The sequence below is a fragment of the Fistularia commersonii genome, chromosome 7 (assembly GCF_037954325.1).
Source record: "Fistularia commersonii isolate RoL2024-O1a breed Wild chromosome 7, RoL_Fcom_v1.0, whole genome shotgun sequence".
Lineage (NCBI taxonomy): Eukaryota > Metazoa > Chordata > Actinopteri > Syngnathiformes > Fistulariidae > Fistularia > Fistularia commersonii.
This window is the reverse complement of record NC_141290.1, coordinates 5,557,967-5,572,504: the sequence shown is the minus strand read 5'-3', so window position 1 is coordinate 5,572,504 and position 14,538 is coordinate 5,557,967. Positions and strand designations below refer to the sequence as shown.

Sequence of the window (14,538 nt, the reverse complement as noted above, 5' to 3'; positions counted from 1 at the left end):
CTGATTTGACATAGCTAAAGATGCTCTTCTGTTATTCTTCACGAATATTTCAGAAGACCAGATTGATTCAAAAGACAAGATGTTACATTTTAGAAGTGGTGGAGTTAAACAGAAACGAAAAGATCCACAAACCAACGAAGTCTCACCGTGATGCCGTAAACATCCGGAGGACTAATAAGCAACTGGCAACGTTTGCCGTCGTAGTTCACGATCAATCGGTCGACATCGGATGTTCCAGCTTAATCCCGACCAGATAGATGGTAGCTCTGAGGGCGTCGTCACCACGGACACAGGTCTTACCCTCAGCAGAACGCAGGTGCTGTCGACGAGAGCCTTGGCTAGCAGCTGGCAGGTCAGGTCAAAGTAGGATCTGGGTTGGATGTCTGACAGACGGGTGACCCCGGCAGCCGGCAGCAAGGCCTGGCTGGAGGCCCACGACCGCAGCTCCTCCACCCTCCGCTGGTCCTCCCGGTCGAAGGAGAAGGAGCGTCCGCTGGCGCGCGGTTCCACGGCGCCGCCCGCCGCCCCGTCAAATGTCACCACAGAAAAGCCGAAGCTGTTGATCAGCATGACGGAGTCATTGAAGCGCTGCACCTGTGAGGACGCGAGCGTACGTCAGGCAAGCTGGAGCCGTCGCGAGATGCGTTATTCTTGGGACGTGAAAAAAGCCCCGACCTTGACTCTGTGCAGGCGGACGATGTCGCCGATTCGGAAGATTTTGGGGTGGTGCTCCAGCTTGGCACAGAAGATGGTGCAGGAGACCTTCTGGTTGGTCTGGTCGGTGATCTTCAGGCTGGAGCAGAAATCTGAGGAAATCCAGGCAGATCTTTGGACCACAGTCCAGTCCAACAACGACAGACAGAGTTCAGCTTCTCCTCCAAAATATCATCACGGGAGGCCATTATTACATGCCAGGAATTGAAGATACTGCCAAGTTTCAGGAAGAAATATCAAAAGGAATTTCCAGTAGAAGAACTAAACTCTTAAGTCTTTTTTAAACAGCATGAAAGTCACATGTTGCATTTTCTGAGCCAGCTATAGTACAAGTTAACTCTGCGTACAGCACCTTTGTACATCAGCACAGCTCCTTTCCATTGAGTACCTTTGACTTTACAACCAGTGCCACTAACTTTGTGCCGATTGATATTCAATCGTCCATTAACTTTGCATTTAATTCTCCGAACTAGGTACTCTGTACCTTTAAACGTCTGCAGATAGTACCACTAACTTAAGGTACAGTATCTGTACATAACCCAGTACAGCATATTTCCCTCTGTATAGAGCCATTGACTTTGCATACCGTATGCTATGTGCCAATCCATGTTTGACTGGGGTGGTGATACCGCTGGTCTTAATTTTCCAACAGCCTTACATTCAACAGTACTGATGTTTGGTTCGGTTCATGGGCTTCGGGTACCACCCATCTGTGACCCCGGTGACCTCTTTGGTTCTTGTTTTATCGCCATGTAATAGAAGAGCTAAACATGACGCTAGCCTTTAGCGGAGGCCTGTTCTAGTGTTACATTGTAGGGCAACAAGTATGGACATTCACCCTGTTCTTTGAGTCACGTGTCCAGAAAGGAATGGGGGAGCACGAGTACCATGAACATGTGACTGACCGGTTCCGCGGCTCTTGAAGGGCTGCTTGAAAAACACCACCACCCCGTAGACGTTGACCACATCCCCAACCTGCAGGTTGTCCAGCAGCTTGTAGGTGTACTTGGGAACCTTGGACACCTGAGGGAGAGGAAAACCGCTGGCGTGAATCAATTGGCTATTGGCCGTTAAATCCATGTTCCGGGGATTCAGTCGTAGTTTTATTGGCCAAGGAGATTAAAATACCCTCCGAGGAAGATTACTTAATTGTTCGGCGCTGCAACTTTTAATTGACTTTTTGAAGTTCCGATAACTGATTGATCAGTTTGAGGCAGATGCTCATTCCAGCCAATCTGTTTATCTTGTTTTTAAAGAGTCAAAGTTGAAATTACCTTTCAACAGCAACTGCAGACAACAAACCAACTTTAAACGGACTTCAAAAAGTCAATAAACCAATTTTATCCAACATCAAACAGACCCGGACAGACATTAAACACATGAAAAGCGGCACTTTCTTGACTTCAGAGAGACATTGAACAGACTAAACAGATGTAATACAAAGCTTTCCACACTTTCCAAAGGGACTTCAGACGTTAAACCAACTTTGCACAAGGGTAAAGCGACACCTTCTTGACTTAACACATCCATGAAGCCAACTTCAAATGGATGTAAAGATATGTTTTCTTGACTTAAAACAGGCTTCAAAAAAATGTAAAGCAACACTTTCTTGACTTCAAACAGACATGCAACTGACTTCAAATGGAAATAATGCAACAGCATCTTGATTTCAAAAGGATGCTTAACCAACGTCAGACATTTAGTAGAATACAGACTTCAAACAGCTTTAAAGCAGAGGCTTCTTGACTTCAAATGAACATTAAACAGACTACAAACAGATGTAAAACAAATCTGTAAAGGATGGATCAAAGGATGTAAAGCAATGCCACCTTGACTTCAAATGGACGTTAAATCAGCTAACTCTGTTAGACGTTTAAAAAAACTCCAAACAGCTGTAAAGCAGAGGCTTCTTGACTTCAAACGGATGCTAACCCAATATCTTGACATCTAACAGAGGTGGCTAAGTGGCTGTTGGCCACCGCCCGCAGTGACTGACCACTCAGCCACATCATGTGATCCAACCATCTGCTGTCAACACTGAGCACTGATACTCCACGGGAGTAGAACCTGCTGGTCTCGGCAGGAGGTCAGAACCAACAGGGTGTTTGAGTGTGTGTGTTTAGGGAAGTGGGGTCACTGTCATCTTTGAACGTATTGCCTTCAATCCGTCTCACTGAGCACAGCAGGGACACGCCTCCAGGCAGGCACACTAATTACCCCTCTGGGTTTAGTCACTGCAAGGGGAGAGAAGCAGCAGCCCCCTCGGTGGATTTAAAGACCCGGTGTCCGTCCCCGAGACGAGGCGTGACTCTGGTACAGGAAATGGCTAATGGGTGCAAGACCTCCGAGACGTCCAGGGTGTCTGACCTCAGTGCCAGGTGCAGACCTCTTCCTCTTCCTCGCCGGGGTTGCAGGTGGAGGTTCAGAGGTTGCCGGGCGACACACCTGGGGGACGGAGAGCAGGGAGGACATGGAAGTTTGTCATACTGGGTGTGGGGTCATGTCCATAATGAGAAGCTACAGTGCCAAATCATGCAGCTGTAATCCAACCTTTGACACTTCCAGAGGGTTTGTGTTGTCCTCACCTGGATGCTGGCTCCCTCTCCTGCCAGCAGCAGGTTGCAAGGATGCAGCCGGTCCGTTAGGGCGGTTGGAGATTTCCCCACCGTGAAGCCCGATGCCACGACCACGTCCTGTGGATCCAATGGATCCGTAGAAGACCGGATTAGAGTGGCGCCAAGTGGCGGAAGGGGAATGCTGGTCCCTTTCCCCCCCTGAGGGAGGGCAGGGGAAGGCGTAAAGCTGCTGTCAAACTCATAGCTGGTCTTTTGTTTACGCTCCGGAGAGGCCGCTCGGGGTGAAAACGGGGACGTCGCCTGATAATCCTGTTACTTACTGCTTTTACCAGCATTTCCAAAGAGCCGTCGGGACGGCGGGGCGATAATCCCTGACGGGATTACTGACAGAAATTACAAACAACATGGGAGAGGGATTTACCCCGCCACCCGTCAACGAGAGAGAGACAGAGCGTCTGAAAGTCAAGGAGACGCCACGTGGAAACCCGCCAGGAGATGAAATGAACGCTCCAATTAAAACACCTCAAAAATAAACTTTTACAGAATGAAATCTGCCAGGAAGAAAAGTTCAAAGCGAGAAAGGAGATAGAAGTCAACGAGAAAAGTGGCTGAAATCAAAGGTATGTTCTTGGTGTCTGACGGTGGGATCACGAAGTGAGACATTCGGTGATGATCACTGAACCCCCTTGGATGAGATGGCTTCACATCCAAGGCGGTTCATTCTGGTATTCACCCCGACACTGGCGCATCTGTAGAAGTTCTTGGCCAGAGAGGCGAACAGGACAATGTTGATGGACAGGTGCCGGGACGGGTCCTGTTGGACTGCATCTTCTACCAAAAACAAAAAAAGGAAGTGAGGTTAGAAGAGTCCAGGGATGAGATGCTAATGTTAGCGGCTAGCGGTGATCTGAGCCGTAAACCCACGAGTTCGGGACTTTTCAGGGTCGATAAACTCTGACATTGATTATTGAACTGGCGGTCTCAGACAGCTGGAGGCGTTTCTCTGTCAGTAAAAGCAGTAAAAGTAAGAGAAAGTTCTGAAAGTAATAAAGTCCGATTTGGTATTTTGAGCGATCTGATGTATTTCTGACGTAACTGATGGGTTTTTAGGGGACTGGGGAACCTCAGGAATTCCCTTCTTAACCATCTGAACAACTTGAACTTCAATTGAAAGCCAGAGATTGGAATGATGACCAAATTTAACCTCAAAAGAAAGAGAGGATTAAAAAAGTAAAGAGTTAAATCTTTTCCATAAACGTCATCAGAGACGTCAATCACTTGGAAGACGTCAATCATCAGTCATCAATCATCACAGATGTCAATCACCAGAGAGACAGCAATTACCAGGCAGACCTCAATCACGACAGACGTCAATAATTGGTCATCAATCATCACAGAAGTCAATCATCAGATTCCAATAAATAGTCGTCAATCATCAGACGGCAGATGTCAGTCAATAGCGGCGCTTAGATGTCAATCATTAAAGGCGTCAATCGCAAAGCAATCACCAATCACAAGAGAAATCAATCAGCAAGGACATCAATAAAATGATATCAATCACCGGTCATCAGCTACGCAGATGTTTTCGGTCAAAATTGTTACTATTCTGATATCAATCGTGTGACTCACATGATCTTTGATCAATGAAATAAAAACTTAAGATCGTTGACCCTCTACCTCTGATGACGGCCTTCAGCAGGACGCTGTGGTCCGTCAGCGTCACCAGTGGACCTTTGTGAACCACCTGACCCTGAGCAGACAGGAGACATGGGCGTTTACTGTGACTGACGCTGGGGTCACTTCCTGTTTCAGATTCTTTTAAAGAGCAGATAATAATTCAAAAAGTAACAAATCCCTCATACTCACTGACCTTCACCTCTTTGCCCGACACGTCGGCATCCATGCGGATGTCGGGGATCAGGATCCTGGCGTGCCGGGCGGGCGGCCCGTCTCTCGGCTCCGCCCCCTCGGCCATGATGTCACAGCAACCTGCAGGCCAGAGGAGAAAGGAGTCTTTCCTCCGCAGATGTTCACCTTCTTCTTGTCACGTGACCCGGTTACTAGAGATCCATGTCGGTGGCGCGACGCTCGGGTCATGGAGACCCAGCCGGGGAAAGCGGCAGCCGTGTTCCCGGCAGGTGACGTGTGGCTTCCTGTCACAGCCGGTTACTCCCGACTTTGGGCGAACTCGACCGCGGAGTCCCTCGGCGGCGAAAGGGAACAGGCCGCGGGGCGGCGAGCCGCTCAGCCGAGCGAGGAGCGGCTGCTCGCTGGGGCAGAAGGAGAGGAGACCCAGACGGGGGCAAAAGATGTAGAATCAAATCAGCTTCCTGAGAGTCGGGACGCGTGGGGCCGCGGGCGAGAATCATTCGTGGGCGCTGGTGGAGTCTGACCCTGCCAGTCGCTGCGCCGCTCCGTCAACAGCGAAACACCTGGGAGCTCCACAGCCACTTACAGCGGGGGCGGGTGGGGAGGCGGGGGGGGGGGGGGGGGGGTAAATGGTGACAGGGTGAGGACAGACCTCTGCAAAGAGGCAGCTGTGATGGATGGATGGGGAACCTTGTTTGCATCAAACTCACTGGGCTCTCCGAAACCGCCAGGCGGCCACCAACCTGAGATTGTAGGACCGGCTGGGGCAAATCAGGAGTTGTACATCAACTCCTCCCCTTACATTTTTAGATCTTAGATATCATAATTTCATCCCTCTTGCAGATTAATTTCATGTGGATATTTAAGGTTAATTTCTCACAGATACTTCAGGTTAACCTCCTGCAGATGATTAAGGTTAACTTCTTGGAGATATTAAGATTAATTCCTGCATTATTCAATGTTTGGTTGTCCTTCAAACTGAACGTTCCTGGTTCGATTCCCGGCTCCTCGAATTGTGGTTGAGCAAGTCGCTGAACCCCTAATTGACCCCCCTGCCAACTGCTCATGGTTTATCCATGATGGGTTAAATGCAGAGAAGGAATTTCCCGCAAGGGATTAATAAGTATAAATTATCAAAACTTCCCGTTGATATTTAAGGTTTGATTCTGACAAATATTAACCATTTAAGACAGTTATTTAAAATAGATTTAAGATAGGTATTTAACGTTAACTTCCTGTGGATATTTAAGGTTATTTCTTGCAGATATTTACAGTTAATTTCTTGGAGATATTTAACGTTAACTTCCTGTGGATATTTAAGGTTATTTCTTGCAGATATTTACAGTTAATTTCTTGGAGATATTTAACGTTAACTTCCTGTGGATATTTAAGGTTATTTCTTGCAGATATTTACAGTTAATTTCTTGGAGATATTTAACGTTAACTTCCTGTGGATATTTAAGGTTGACTTCCTGCAGATAAAGTTAACTTTCAGCAGATAAAGTTAACTTTCAGCAGATAAAGTTAACTTCCTGCAGATAAAGTTAACTTCCTGCAGATAAATTAACTTCCTGCAGATATTTAAGATTGACTTCCAGATATTTAAGGTTAATTCTTAAAATATTTAAGGTTCAATTCTTGCAAACATTTAAGGTTAACTTCTTGCGGAAATTTAATGTTAACTTCCTGCAGATAATGAAGCTAAGTTCCTGCTGATATTCAGGGTAAACGTCTTGTTAATATTAAAGGTTAACTTCTTGCAGGTGTTCGGGGTAATTTATTTCCAGTAGCAATAATAAGCCTTAAATATCCAAACCAGAGGTCGGTCGTTAAACACAGAAAGATAAAACGAGCACGTCGGGTATTTTCCTCCATCTTCATTGGGACTGAAGTAGTGTACCCCCCACCCACCCACCACCACAAACGCACATTTAATTTCCGTAATGAGGGCCAAGTGTTTGCTCGGGGAGACTCACCTGGCGGATAAACAACGCTGCGTCTGAACAGGTGAAGATTGGAGCCTTTTATCAGGTGGCGCCAGCCGCCAAGTCGCTGCCGTGGGGGGGGGCGGGGGGTTATTCAAAGCCCGCTGAGTCACAGCCTCGGCGGACGAGACGCACCGGAGGAGCCGCCGCCGCCGCTGCCGTCGGAATATTAAAGAACCGGCATGTTCACATGCGACACCTTTAAAGAAAAGAAACTGGAGGTGGGATGGAGAGACTCTGCAGAGCAGGACTTTCAGGAGTTTCTCTCAGCCCTCAGCCTTAGACAGATTCACCTTATGTTAGTTTGAGACTTTCTTTCATCTATTCAAGAATTTTGGATGGTTTCGGCTCCTCTGGATTTTCTCGGTCATTTGAACTTTCTACTCATTAACCTTATCTTCCAGCTCATTAGCCTCAACTTCCTGCTCATTAGCCTCAACATCCTGTTTATGTCCCTGACCTTCCTGCTCATTAAACTCAACTTCCTGTTCAGTGACCACAACTTCCTGTTTGTGTCCCTGAACTTCCTTTTTGTCTGCCTGAAATTCTTGCTCATTTACCTCAACTTCCTGTTTATGTCTCTGAACTTCCTGCTCATTTACCTCAACTTCCTGTTTATGTCCCTAAACTTCCTTCTCACTGCCCAGAACTTTCCATTTTCCCCAATTTCCCCTCTGGGACATATGAAGTTTTTCTGATTCTACTCTGAACTTTCTCCAACCAAACACTGACTTCCTTCCCGTCGGCAAAGACCAAACCTGTTGTTCGTAACTGTGACAATTGGGTTTTTATCTGATTCACATCCGACCTCCTGCCACCTCGTGGTGAAGAGCTACTCCCTCCCACTGCCCGCCCCCAACCGAGCGACCATCAGCTCTTTGAGGGAACACTGGTGTTTTGTGATTTCTCTCCGGATGCGGAGGCTAAGCCGCGGCCCTAGGGCCTGGGAGTGCAGATATGATTGGTCTAATCTCCCACCCGGCGGGGAAAGAAGCACATCTGAGGAGCTTTATTCCACTGTCTGCCCGAAGGAGGTTTCTTCACGCCGAGAATCAGAGAAATTCTCCCCAAAGGGTCGGGCGAGATGGACCTTCATCGTACGCGATAAGAAACACGGGCTCCTCATTGCCAGAACGAAACAACGGCAGAGATTCAACTTTGATATGAGCGAGGATCTATAAATCCATGAAAATGAACTAATAACAAATCAATAAATGACCTAAAAAGGAGTGAATCACCCTTGAAAGGTGGAAAGGCAACCTTGAATACCATTAAATCTCCTAAAGAAACTACTGATCCCACTTCACTTTGAATCCTTGTTCTTGTACGGATATCTATTTACCGCTTGTCCCCCCGGTGGCAATATGTGGTACTGCAGAAGTGTTTACCTCCACACCAGCTGAGGACACACGCCTAAGCTTTGCTCTCCACCCAAGGGAAATGTTAGCTTCTTCTTCTTCAACTTCAAAAAAAAAAAGAAAACAGATTACCATCAGAAATCTGCGATTGGCCTTGGACTCCCTTGTTTCTGCAAGTCCCTGACAGACAAGCTCATTAAACTTAGTTTGGCTCCGACAGCATTCTGTTCCTGGCAGGGGGGTGAAGCCACCCCCGCGACAAGAGAACCCTAAGGACATTCCACCGCGCTGCCGTTAAAAACGAGCAAGTAATCTCTTAAAATGTTTCCTAAAATTTGCCACAACTTTAGCGTACAGTTTTACAAGAAGTTAGCAAACAAACTGGAGGGTGCTAACTTGAGAATCGACAGGAAATCATCTGAAATATCGGTTGATTATCTGCTGGCGGGAAGTGAGAAACACCTGAAGTCATCTCGAAAAAGTATTTGCGAACGAAAATTGAATGAATAAAATTTGCTAAGCTGGAAAAAAATTTTCACTGTTGTGAAAATAATTAGAAACAAACACAGAAGAAGAACAAACTAGGAAATTGGGTGACAGCACATGAAACTGAGGAAAATCATACATTTAATGATAATTAGCTAAAAACACAAGGAAACGAGTTGCACTCGAGAGGTGGGGCTCCATTATTTCCTAGATTTACTCCGAGGACGAGGAACGAGCTCAGAACGGCCTCAAGGTTTCCAGCGGCGTGTTTTACAGGCTGGTCCCTGAACGCAGCAGGAAATCATTGCTTTAAAGGTGTCAGCTTTTATGTTTATTTATGACGGAGAACGCTGAGCCACACACACACACACAACAAATCCAGGTACACACACCAGCCACAGGCAAACAGCTGCTGCAGACATCACAATAAGAGGTGCAAACACACACTTAAAACAGCTAGTCTCAATCACACAGACACACACACACACACACACACACAAATAAACCTGCTGCAGACACATAATACTTACAGGTAAAACAGCTAGTCTCAATCACACACACACACACACACACACACACACACACACACACACACACACACACACACACACACACACACACACACACACACACACACACACACACACACACACACACACACACACACACACACACACAAACCTGCTGCAGACACATAATACTTACAGGTTCACACACCAACCTCATTGATCTTTACTAAAGGGATCTGGCAGGGACTTTAAGGTGATTTGTCAGACTTTAAGGGGATCTGTCAGAATTTGAGGTGATCTGTCACAGGTCTCAAGGGCATCTGTCACAGGCTCACATTGATTTGCCAGACTTTATGGGAATTTGTCACAGACTTTAAGGAGATCCTTCACAGGCTAAGTTGATTTGTCACATAATTTTAATTGAATGTCACAGACTTATGTTGATTTGTCAAATTTTAAGGGGATCTGTCACAGACTTAAAAGTTGATTTGTCACAGTTTTCTAGGGAATCTGACCCAGACTTACGGTCATTTGTCAGACTTTAAGGTGATCGGTCACAGACTTTAAGGTGATCTGTCGCATGCTTTAAGGGGATCTCTCTCGCTGCCTTCCTGCACGCGCTTAATGATTTGGCCGATGCTGAGGAGAAGGTCGTCATCTGTGAGTGAGATGAAAGCTGCGGCGCCTCCTGCTGCACAGACTGACTGTGATCCGCTTTCATATTACAGCTCCATATTCAATGACAGGAAGGAGTGTGTGTGTCTGTGTGTGATGGTGGCAGGGGGGCATCAGGTGACCTCTTGATGCCGATGCGAGGAACATCAAAAGCCCCCTTTATCGTAGCAGCCGCCTGCACTGCGGTCCCTTCACCGCAGGAGGCACCGCTTCCCGATCGGGTCAGCGCAGACCGAGGGAGCGTCGAGCCCCGGCCGTCTCCTCCAAGTCTCCGCTCATTGGAAGAGAATCACTTCGAGTGTTGCAATATCAAGCCAACTGAGCCGTGACCTCCGGACCACCAGAGGGCGCTGCAGGCAGGGCGACTAACAAATGGTGTTTCCCGCCGCAAACGCCAGAGAAGCACCGCTAACCAGGCCAAGACAATCCTGCGTCGTCCTGGATGTTATCACATCAGGGCGGGTCTGTGGGTGTCTCTAACCCTAATTAAATCACAAAGAAGTCAACCCTAGTTTTGCGTTCGCAATTGTTGTTTTTTCTTTTGTTTCTTTTTAATGAAGATGACAGTGGTTCAAACCGCTATATCTGAAATAAATGATAAAAATCAATTTCCCCCCGACTCCTGCTTGAAGGGTGGTGCAGGTGGAAGTGGTGAGTGGAGGAGGGGAGCTTCAAACGTGTCCTGCTGGTCTGAGATCAGAACCTTGTCTGAATATTTTGCACTGAAACCGGAGCCAAACCATGTCCTGGAACATCCTGTCACTGTCAAACACTGGATTAAATCCTTTCACAGTTAACAGCCTGACAGTTTTTTCTGTAACTTTCACTGGGATATCATCAGATATGTGAATAATATTCATTGATATTTTGTAATTCCACTTGTTTGGTGTGTACTTTTACTTTGCAGTATTTAGCTCTCCAATCCAAGTTGTATTGCGTTTGGATTCACTTTTAGCCGACTACGTGATGCCTGATGTGCGAGGAAAAGCTGTCCAACAATGCTGTGGCTCTAAGCAAACTTAAACGTCATCTCCAAACTCAACACCCTTCACTTCGAGATAAAAACACAGACTATTTTGAAACAGGCAGCGTTGTTGAAGAAAACCACCAAGACGAGTGAACAAGCTCTGTAAGCTAGCCACAATGTTGTATAATTTATGGCTAAATCTAAACAGCCACACACCGTTGCTGAGATATTAATACTACCTGCTTGCTAAATCATCGTAAAAGAAATGTTCGGCCCTGGTGCTGTTAAAGAAATAGCCCAAGTTACGCTCTCAAATTATACCATTCCCAGATGTATTGAGGACATGTTTGAGACATTGAAAAGAGTGATCTGGAAAGGTTGCACATCAGAGGGAAATATGCATTGCAACTACACAAATTTACGGATATTAGAAATATTGGATTTCACACTGAGTTAGTAAATTGAAATCATTTTTGACATATTTACACTGTTCTACCTTATCCTGTGAGGATTACACTGCACAACACAGGTGTACACAGAGGAGTACACAGACAACACAAATATATGGTATCCAGTGAACCAAGAACTCGCAATTTACAGCATCAACAGATGTATGATAGTAGTATAACAAACTGTCACACTGAAAACTACACATTATAATGAAGACAATAGTTATAGCGTTTTAGCTATGCTACTAATCTTAATTAGCGTACAGGACAACTTTGGCTGGGGGGTGGTGCGCTAACCTCTTAGCTAGCACAACCTTTGGTCGAAAACACAGGGAAAGTTTGTTTAAGGGTTGACTTGGTACAAAAATAATATTCGCTGCACGCCAGACCTTACATGTCGATGTTGATATAAACAATAAACTTAAGATGCATTATAGGACAGCTTGAACCGAACGCAGTACAAAACTGCATTCGAAAATCGCTCATTTTACGCATTAAGTACGGCTGTTGTAAATGCAACCAACACAGTAAAATGTGCATAAAATTAGTGGAGATAAAGTGCTCGGTGATAAATCCGGTGAATATTCAGGTCGTATCTAGCCTTTCCAAACGGTTCTGGGAGTATTTGAATAATTCACATTGACATCTGTGACAGATGCCGGTGCATCTGAGTGGGACTGCGGGGGGGAGGAACAGCACTGGCTGAGAAACGAACACAATCGTTATTTAAATTCGTTTGAGAGTTTTTATTTCTCTATTAGTTGAGCACCGAAAATTAACGCGATTTTGCATAAGACGAGACGGTGACTGAAATCGGGATTTACAACGCGTTTCCGCCGGCGAAGGAGCAATGAAATACAAAAAGAGGGATTTGTTGATGGAATTCGACAAAGTGTCCTTCCTGAAACTGTTACTCTAGCGTCAAATGGAAACAAACTTTCCCAAAAGATATAAGGAATGACTGAATCGTGTAGCGTTTTAAACACGCTTTATGCGGAGAAGGTAATTGTTCAAAATACAGAACACGGGGTTAAACTCAGAATAATGGACTCACGGTTGTAATCCGGTCTGCTTTTTCCCTCGCTTAGCTTCGTACTTGACAAGCTGCGCATGCGCACATGGACTGAGCCCGCCGGGTTTCAGGAAGTCGGGGTAACCGTACTTCCGGCCTCCAAAATAAGCGATGACAATTCCGCCTAAAAAAAAAAACCTACAAAATAATAGAATACATATCTTGAAACGCACCAAGTTTCTGATTGATCTCGGTTGACTATAAAAAAAAAAAACCCAAGCGGAAATGTTCTGACATGCAACGAGAAATGACCAAAATATCTGAGATTAATGCCTGAAAAACAAGTCATAAATTATTTGGAATTTGGCGATAACTAGAAAATAAGTCATAAATTATCTGAAAATAGGCCAGAAATGACCAAATCCATCAGTAAGAAGTGGAAATAAACAACAATTATCAATTTTTTTTTTTTTAAAAAAAGATCTAAAAAACAGAAACACAAAATTAGTCAGGAATAAGCAATCTCACGCAGAAAGGAATGCCACATTAATTTTTATAATTGGCTTGAATTAGCATCTAGAGTCAAATTTTTAAAATTTAATCATGATTTAATTTAATATTCTGCAAGCAGTGGTCGCTGATGTTGTGCTCTATTTATAACTGAATGTGGCAATAAAGGTATTTCTTCTTCTTCATTCTTCTAACAAACAAAGGAACTGAAAGATTGCAATGTCAACCTCAGACGGGCCCTTGGATGCAATTCAATTAAGCATGAAAGCAGAGTAATCAATTACGGCTACGACAATGAGATGATCACTGTGTTTTCCATTGACTAATCAGCATTGCTTTAAATTCGTAAATTATTCCATATCGTAAGATTTTGTTGTTCTGACAGCGGCAAGTGACTGCAGGATTCAAAAACTGGAGGCAGCATCCTGTCAGGTGGTGGTGGTGGTGGGGGGGGGCATTAAGAGGTCAACCTGCCAGCAGACTGACTGTGACCCCCCCTCCATCCCTCCACCCCCCGTGATGTAGTCGTCTGGGAGGATTTGTGTCAGTAGTCAAAACACTGTCAGGCCGATCAGGCTCTTTGTCCTTTTTAACGGGGATCCGTGACGATGCGTTCACTGCCCGCGCGTTCACATCACATCTGTAGCCGCCGAGGAGTTTTTTTTCGGAGACCCCATGCATCAGCGGGGCTCCTTCACTTGGTTGTGAAGGAAAAAAAAAACCCTAAAAGGACGAGATGACGGCTGGAAATCAGTTAAACGTGACAGAAGATATGACCTTATGAAGGTCAGTGGTTCCCAACAGAGGCCTTTCTGTGCAGAGTCTCAAAATAAATCAACCACTCTGTGTCTTTTAGTAATTCGGGATTCTTGGAAATTGTTGTGAAGACCAAAAAAAAAAATTCATTTGAAAATTCCACCTCAAAATCAGGTGGAAAAAATGCCTCTGCCTATCAGCAGAGAAATCCGAAGGGAAAATGTGGAAAAAAAAAAAAAAAAAAAGAAATGAGAGGAAAAAAGCGCAATGAAATCTAAAGGATTTCAAAGAATTACTAGGAATTTTTAAAATTAAATTAAAATGTTTCAAATTTCAAAGAAAATACAGGAAAAAAAAATTCACATTAGCTAGGAAACTAGTGGAAAATTAGTATGACATTACCCAAATTAAAAGTATATTTTTCTAAATATTCATAAATTTAAATATTTTATATGTGTATATATTATTATATATTTTATATATATATATATATGTGTGTGTGTGTGTGTGTGTGTGTGTGTGTGTGTGTGTGTATGTGTGTGCATATGGGGTGAGACATTGTTTTCGTCATAATATTAAAAATGAAAAAAAATCTAACATTTTCAATTTGTTTGAATAAAGAGTAATAAGGAAAGTTTTTGTTCCATCCGAGGAGGAACAGTGGGATGACAG

At 44.8% G+C, this 14,538-nt stretch overlaps 1 protein-coding gene across 1 annotated transcript in view; it reads right to left on the bottom strand.

Moving 5' to 3' along the window:
* Positions 1-12,671, bottom strand: part of pot1 (protection of telomeres 1 homolog) — a 30,524-nt gene extending 17,853 nt beyond the window's left edge. The window contains exons 1-10 of the mRNA XM_086148780.1: positions 12,643-12,671; positions 7,136-7,343; positions 5,161-5,279; positions 4,968-5,040; positions 4,024-4,121; positions 3,300-3,407; positions 3,082-3,159; positions 1,620-1,737; positions 676-806; positions 301-594 (exon numbers count right to left, since the gene is read on the bottom strand). Coding sequence (XP_086004906.1) covers positions 301-594; positions 676-806; positions 1,620-1,737; positions 3,082-3,159; positions 3,300-3,407; positions 4,024-4,121; positions 4,968-5,040; positions 5,161-5,265 — 1,005 coding nt within the window. The 5' untranslated portion in view covers positions 5,266-5,279; positions 7,136-7,343; positions 12,643-12,671. The remainder of the gene's footprint in view (positions 1-300; positions 595-675; positions 807-1,619; positions 1,738-3,081; positions 3,160-3,299; positions 3,408-4,023; positions 4,122-4,967; positions 5,041-5,160; positions 5,280-7,135; positions 7,344-12,642) is intronic.
* Positions 12,672-14,538: the final 1,867 nt, after the last annotated feature.